This window comes from Grammomys surdaster, unplaced genomic scaffold (assembly GCF_004785775.1).
Source record: "Grammomys surdaster isolate TR1022 unplaced genomic scaffold, NIH_TR_1.0 277, whole genome shotgun sequence".
Classification (NCBI taxonomy): Eukaryota; Metazoa; Chordata; class Mammalia; order Rodentia; family Muridae; genus Grammomys; species Grammomys surdaster.
The window spans coordinates 198,775-206,225 of NW_021604718.1; the positions used below are offsets into that span (position 1 = coordinate 198,775).

At 52.2% G+C, this 7,451-nt stretch overlaps 1 protein-coding gene across 1 annotated transcript; it reads left to right on the forward strand.

Moving 5' to 3' along the window:
* Positions 1-4,807: 4,807 nt before the first annotated feature.
* On the forward strand, positions 4,808-6,888 carry LOC114629085 (colipase). The gene is made up of 3 exons (XM_028777103.1): positions 4,808-4,997; positions 6,206-6,328; positions 6,664-6,888. The coding sequence occupies exons 1-3, from the start codon at positions 4,911-4,913 to the stop codon at positions 6,793-6,795; spliced, it is 342 nt and encodes a 113-aa protein (XP_028632936.1). The 5' UTR covers positions 4,808-4,910; the 3' UTR covers positions 6,796-6,888.
* Positions 6,889-7,451: the final 563 nt, after the last annotated feature.

The window sequence follows — 7,451 nt, forward strand, 5'->3', positions numbered from 1 at the left end:
GGGACAGCTTGGACTGGAGAGACGCAGAGCTGGCTCCTGGGCATGTGTCCCAGAGCCTGGCTGTGGGTCCTGGGGAGAAAGGCCACTGTGCACTGCACAGGCAAGGGCAGGACTATAAAGCAGGGCTCGCTGGGATCACCGGGCGATCCCCTACCAGCCTAAGTGACGAAGGAGCAGAGGACAGGTGAGGCGACCGCACAGCTGTTTGTAAAGGGTTACACTAGTTGAGAGCGCTGGCTGTGATTTCAGAGGACCCTGGTTCGATCCTCAGCACCGACATTTCAATCCCACGGGATCTGACGCCATCCTCTGGGCCCAAGGCCTTCAGGCACACACCCACGTGGTACACAGACAAGACATTCAAGCAAACTATCCGTACACATAAAATAATAACAACAATAATAATCCTCCTGCCACCGCGGCGGTGAGGCCACAGATGCTGCACCCCACTTTGTTGCATCCTTGGCAGGAGGCTTGGAAAAGAAACGGCTGCGGGAAGAGCCACAAAGAAACCGACAGCCTCACGTGCACTTCCTCGTCTCATTTATTTTTCTTTTTTAAGCCACATCTTTAATCAAAAGACTACACATCAAACAAGTACCTTTAAAAGGCTGGATGGTAAACACAACCCAAGCACGGCGAGGGTTGGGGACCGTGGAAAGGCCAGCTCGCAGGTGCGCAGGGCACAGCACAGAGATAGCAGCAGCTCGGCAGCGCAAGGGGCGGGGCCAAATCTCCATCCCACTGTTTCCGCCAAGTCTATGGTTATGCGTGATTGACTGTGCGTGGGCAGATGCCTGTGCGAGCACACGTGTGCGTGTGTGTGAGCACATGTGTGTGAGGACAAGTATGCATACCCGTGTGAGGAGAACACATCTGCATGCCTGTGCAAGGACGTGTGTGCACGAGTGTGTGAGGATATGTGTGCATGCCTGTGTGAGAGCACATGTGCACACCTGTGTGAGGACATGTGTGCATGTGTGTGAGCACACGTGTGTGAGCACATCTGTGTATGACTGTGTGAGGACATGTGTGTATGCGTGTGTGAGGGAGGACATGTGTGCATGTGTGTGAGCACATGTGTGTGAGGACAAGTGTGCATGCCTGTGTGAGAACACATGCATGTGTTGCGTGAGCACATGTGTGTGTGTGAGGACATGTTGTGTGAACACACGTGTGTATGAAGATATGTCTGCATGCCTGTGTGAGAACACATGCATGTCTGTGTGAGGACATGTGTGCATGTGTGTGTGAGCACATGTGTGTGAGCACATGTGTGTATGAGTGTGTGAGCACATGTGTGTATGAGTATGCGAGGACATGTGTGCATGTGTGTGTGAACATGTGTGTGTGAGGACGTGTGTGCATTGTGTGAGGATGTGTTTGCATACCTGTGTGAGCACATGTGTGTGAAGACATGTGTGCATACCTGTGTGAGCACATGCATGTATGAGGACATGTGTGCATGTGAGTGTGAGGATTCATGTGCCTGTGTGTGAGCACATGTGTGCACATGTATGAGCACATGGGAGGACATGTGTGTGTGTGAGGACATGTGTGTGAGGACGTGTGTTCATATGTATGTGAGCACGTGGGTGTGTGAGGATATGTGTGTGTGGTGACATGTGTGCATGTATGTGTGAGCACATGTGTGCATACAGAGGCCTGAACCCAACCTCACGTGTCTCCTAGGTCTGCTCTCGGTGTTAGGTGTTGAGGCAGTGTCCTGCTGACCTGGGAGCCCGCCAGTTGCATCTGGTCTGGCCGGCTCACCCCAGGACCCGGTCTCTGCCTCCCTGGTGACCCGACGACAGGCAGCCGCGCTCGCCTGGCTTTTGTGTGATTTAGAAGAACTCCAGTGCTTACGTAACTGGAGCAAGCACTTTGCCTACTGAGTCATCCCCCCGTTTCCCTTCCTTTTAGTGAGACAGGATTTCATACTAGTTCAGGTTGGCTTTGAACTTATAGTAATTCTCCTGCCTCAGCCACGCCACACCAGGCTTTTTGTTTTGTTTTTGAAACTATCTTGTGGTGTAGCTCAGGCTAGCTTAGAACTCACAGTCCTGCTGTTTCTGCCTCTCCAGCATAGCCTACCTCTGTGCCCACTGCAGTGAGGCTTTCCTTTAATCCAGAGCGAACAGAACACAGATGATGCAAGCTTCGTGGGGTCGTCCTGTTCCAGCTGATTAATAAATACCTGCCATACTCTACTCTCAATCATTTTCAGTTATGATTCTTCTTTTTATTGTTTATGTGTTTGCTTGTTTGTTTTAAAACAAGGTGTCACTGCAGCCCAGGCTGACCTAACACTTACTATATAGCCAAGGATGGACCTTAAGTGCTGAGGTTACCAGCCTGTACCATTACTCCCAGCTTATAAATTTTAAAATTAATTATTTTTAAATAAAAGATCGAAGGTCTAGGTGGAACTTAATAATCAAGGCAGACAAATCTCTGAGTTCGAGGCCAGCCTGGTCTACAGAGCAAGTTCCAGGACAGCCAGGGCTACACAGAGAAACCCTGTCTTTATAAACCAGGGTGGGGCAGAGGGAGAGGGGGGAAAAGGGGGAGGAGAGGAAGAGGGAGAAGGAGAGGGAGAGGGAGAGGGAGAGGGAGAAGGAGAAGGAGAAGGGGAAAGAGAGAGAGAAAGACACTCTCATGTGGTCCAGGCTACCCTAAAACTCATTATGCAGAGGAATGCTTCTGTCCTCCTGCCTTTCCATCCGAATGCTGAGATTTCAGGTGTGCACCCCCACCCCAGTTCACCAGTGTTTGTGCCTTTTCTCACCAACACCATGCTGGCTCCTAGACCGCCCCCTATGGCTGTTTTGGTTTCAGAAGAAAACTCAGAGTAAAACTCTCCCTGGATCAGGGAAGGGAACTGGTTAGCCTGAGGGACTTAGGATTTGGTCTGGTTTGGTTTGGTTTTTTGGGGACAGGGTTTCTCTGTGAAAACCTGGCTGTCCCAGAACTGTCTCTATAAACCAGAGTGGCCTCCAGCCTCTGCCTCCTGGTTTTTAGTTTTTAGTTTTGTTTTTTTGTTGTTGTTTGTTTGTTTCAATTCGTGTGCACGAGGAAACACCGAATGGTCGAAGTTCTCTTTGCCACGCTCTTTATTCGTAGTGCTCAAAACTTCAGCTGTGGGAAGTCTCCTGTGAGCAGCTGGAGTCGCACTGAAGGTGTCTCGGTGAGCTCTGCTGTTTCTCTAGCTGCCGGGTGAGACTCAAAGGAAGGACCCTGATGGCCTCCTTGTCACAGCCGAGCCAGGACAGAAGAAGGGAATAGACAAGGGGCGAGAGGTTTCCAACACACTTGAAAACAAGATGGCAGATCTGCACCCACCCTCCCACCTCCTAGACCCCCACATTTGCTCCTCTCACGCTGAGGGTCTCTTGGCTGACTCCTCCAGCTGGTGACCCAAGTTCTAGCCCTAGGAATGCTGGATTAAATGACTCCCAAGGTCGTGGCATTCCTAAGCGAAGCCAAGTTGGTCAAGATAAAAGCGGTACCCAGAAGCACCCCAACTTGGGGCCCCAGGAGCAGCTTTCCACCTCCTGGGGTTAGGGGTGGTGGCACAAGGGCAGCGGCGGCAAGCAGACCTTCAAGGAAAGCCTCTCTGTTTGCACACCTGAGCACACTCAACCAGCTGGACCCTTCCCAGCCTGCACCGCCAGGCTCGGAGACCTCCTCATTCCTAGGCAGGAGTAGGGAGTACTCCTGGTGATATGTGACCTTGGGTAGGGGGCTGGATGACTGAAAACCTTAACTAAGGGGTGCTGGGATGGAGGATGGGTGGGCACCGCTATGCCCAGTGGGGTGCAGCTTTTCTACTGAATTTGCAGGTGCTGAGTGAGTCACTGGAGAGGGTCCAGCAGAGCTGTAAACTGCCAGGTGAGACAGCTCCCTGGGACAGGGCAGAGGGTTACTCAACAGAGAACATGCATGTCTTAGCCAGGGTAGACCCAGGAATCTTCAGCAAGCATGGAAGGAAATTACAGGGGGAAGGACCTAAGACCCTTGTCACCTAAACGTCATACCCAAGTTTGGGCAGCCCCCACAGCAGGTGACACAAATACCTTAGGTTCCTCTTGTGCATCACCCCGGCCTTGTCTCACTCCGAGCTCAGGTCCCTAGCTCAGGTCTCCAGAGGTCTCAGGTAACAGTCCGATCCGGAGCGCTACGCATACGGCCGAACAGCGTATGAATGCACTTCAGGAGTTTCGAATTAACACAGACAGCACATGGGGGACTCATATTCAGTCCCCCCTTCCGGCTCTTAAGTCACCCCTGCCTGACAGACTAGAAGGCTCAGCTAGAACGGTCAGGCTACCTAACTCGCCCAGCTGATAACATGTACAGTTATTCCTCCAGGGTCCACCCCACACTTTTTTTTTTAATTAATTGATTGATTGATACACTTTACATCCCAATATTAGTCCTCCTCTCTTCCTGGTACTCCTTCACACAGATCCTGCCCCCTCTCCCTTATTTATGCTGCTGGGTATCAAACCCAAGACCTCATAAGTGCTGTGTGGGCAAGTACTCTACCACTGAACGACTTCGATCCAGAGTCTATTGTCTTAGCTGTAGTGTGATAGCATGACCCACATTCCCGTGAACTCAGGAACGTACACACGCGCATGCGCACACACGCACACACACAAGTCCAATATGACTTTTGTCAACTAACACACACACATATGGCTAATATGATCTTTGCCAACCTTCTTATCAGGACCCTGCCCCCTGCTGACAGACCACATCTGTGCCTGTTTGTGACCAGTTGTACAGTGTGCAGAAGGCAGGTCACGTGTAGATACGGCCCCTTTAAAGGCTCTCCGCCTCAGCTGGGTCTTGCCTTCTGCCATCTGAACTTGCAGCTCCCATCCACCCCAGCTGTACCAGTCACCATGGAGAAGGCCCTTGTTCTTCTGCTTGTCACCCTCGTTGCAGTTGCCTACGCAGCTCCTGGACCCCGGGGTATTCTTATCAACCTGGTAAGGAGCCTCCAGGGAGCTCTCAGAGTCTTCTGGGGGATTTTGTAAGCATGGCTTCTAACCTCTGGTGCCACACAGCCAGGGCGTCTTGTCCTGAGTTCTCAGCTCTATGAAGAACCTTTTCTCAGTTCATTATCTCAAGAGAGGTGGAAGATAGCTCTGCACTCCACCCGACCTGACGGAGAGGGTGCTCTCTGCAAAGACAGAGCCCTAAAGCTTGACTACCACCCTGGAGAGAAAAGTCCCACGGCTTAAAGAATGACAGCTTTCTAAGAAAGAGCATGACAATGACCTTAGTCTGCCTTCTGATGATACCTTTCCATGTGCCAGACACAGTTCTAAGGGCCTGGGGGATGGGCAGCACATCTTCATAGTACAGCCCAGAGCTAGGCAGAGGAAACTGGGGAAGCCATCACTAGATAGAGCTTGTGCTAGGACCCATGCTGCCTTCCCATCATGCCTCAGTGGGGCGAGCCCTGCATGGCCAGCAGCCCCAGGGAAGGCATGGGAGGTGGGCTAGTCCAGGATGTCCCAGAAATCTCTGTACATGTCTTTTGGATAAGAGGAGAGTTGTTTGTTCATTTGAGACAGGATCTCATTGTGTAGCCACGGTTTTCCTGGAACTTATTTTGTAGACCAGGCTAGCCTCGAACTCATAGCCACCTGACTCTGCCTATCCAGTGCTGGGATTAAAAGCTAGTGCCTCTGTGGCTATACATGTGGGGCGTTGTGTAGAGATGGTTTCCACATCCACAGGCTCCTCAAGTGGGTGATAGCATGTGATACTTCCTACACAGGGAAGGCTAGGGCAGGCAATCACAGGTTGAGGCTAGCCTGGGCTACATAGTTCCACTACTGCCTGGGCTGTGAGATCCTGTCTCATAAAAAAAAAGGAAGGAAGGAAATGTGGGGGACTCTGCTTTGGGGGTACTTGTGCAAGGCACCAAGGTGCCAGTCGCTGGCCAGGATAACCAGGGAGCAGCCAGTAGGACCTGTAAGTCTGTACTCCTAGCCCAGGACAGCTTCTCTGTCACCTCTTACCTCCTGACATGAGTAAGGCACAGTGGCCCCAGACCCAGGGGTGACATTCTGTGTGCAGCTCATCAAGGGAGGTGCTGATTGTAGCTGGGGGGGGGGGTAGGAGGGAGGTGAGCTCTGGAGAAAACCGGCATGGGGGAAGGGTTTGGGCTGACAGGTTGTCCCTGCAGGATGAAGGTGAGATCTGCTTAAACAGTATGCAGTGTAAGAGCGGATGCTGCCAACATGACACCATCCTGGGCATCACCCGTTGCACGCACAAGGCCATGGAGAACAGCGAGTGCTCCCCAAAGGTGTGTGCCTTGGAGGCTTGGGAATGAAGTAGGGTGGGCACCTGGGCATGCAGTGTTGAGGAGTGAGAAGGGAGGTCCCGGGGTCAAAGGTTGAACCCATCCCATGACCCCATTTGACTTTCACAGTGGCCCCTCGGTATGTGTATGTGTCTGTTCCCATTCCACAGGTGGGTAAAACAGAGGCCCCTGTGCACCATTAAATTAGTAGGAGTACTGATCGAGGCCTAATCCATGGTCCCCTGGTGAGGTAGTCAGGAGAAGTACCAGGCAGCCAGTTCCCAGCCAAGTAGTGAGCAAAAGATAACCGAATGACTCTGTTGTCCCTATCTCTGCAGACCATCTATGGGATCTACTACAGGTGTCCCTGTGAGCGGGGCCTGACCTGCGAGGGGGACAGGAGCATCATCGGTGCCATCACCAACACCAACTACGGCATCTGCCTCGACTCCGGGCGCTCCAAGCAGTAAGACCATGCAGTTAGCTGGGCCACCTCTCTCTCTCTTCCTCCATCTGTCCCATCTGAGCCAGCTGTTGGCAATTAAAGCTCACTTGCAACCTTGCCCACCTCTGCCTGTCCTCTCTGTGCAAGTACAAGTCTCATAAGCCTTTGTCTACCAGGACCAGGATCTCACAGGGCAGAGGTGGGTGTGGAGACTGGGGTCCAGGACAGCCTGGCGAATAGTAGAGCTGGGCTTAAGAAACAGGCTCCAGGCCCGGCAGTGGTGGCACACGCCTTTAATCCCAGCACTTAGGAGGCAGAGGCAGGTGGATTTCTGAGTTCAAGGCCAGCCTGGTCTACAGAGTGAGTTCCAGGACAGCCAGGACTACACAGAGAAATCCTGTCTTGAAAAACAAAAGAAGGAGAAGAAGAAGAAGAAGAAGAAGAAGAAGAAGAAGAAGAAGAAGAAGAAGAAGAAGAAGGCGGCTGCAGGCCTTCCAACCCTCGGAGCCCCTGGGGACAAGCAGGCAGGTTCAGACAGCACAGGTCTCTAGTGGATTCCCTGGGGCCCATCATTTGATCCTGACAGTCCCCTGTTCTGGCTCTCCCTCTTTCCAGGGCTCCCCTTTCAGTTGTGATAGCTCAATGATACCACTCAGGTGCTAATGGGTCTGACCACTACTG

What these genes read in the sequence shown, in the direction of transcription:
- LOC114629085 (XM_028777103.1), top strand. Translation starts at nt 4,911, where the DNA reads ATGGAGAAGGCCCTTGTTCTTCTGCTTGTCACCCTCGTTGCAGTTGCC. An exon ending in GGGGTATTCTTATCAACCTG is followed by an intron (nt 4,998 to 6,205) that starts GTAAGGAGCCTC and finishes TTGTCCCTGCAG; the next exon opens with GATGAAGGTGAGATCTGCTT. An exon ending in ACAGCGAGTGCTCCCCAAAG is followed by an intron (nt 6,329 to 6,663) that starts GTGTGTGCCTTG and finishes CTATCTCTGCAG; the next exon opens with ACCATCTATGGGATCTACTA.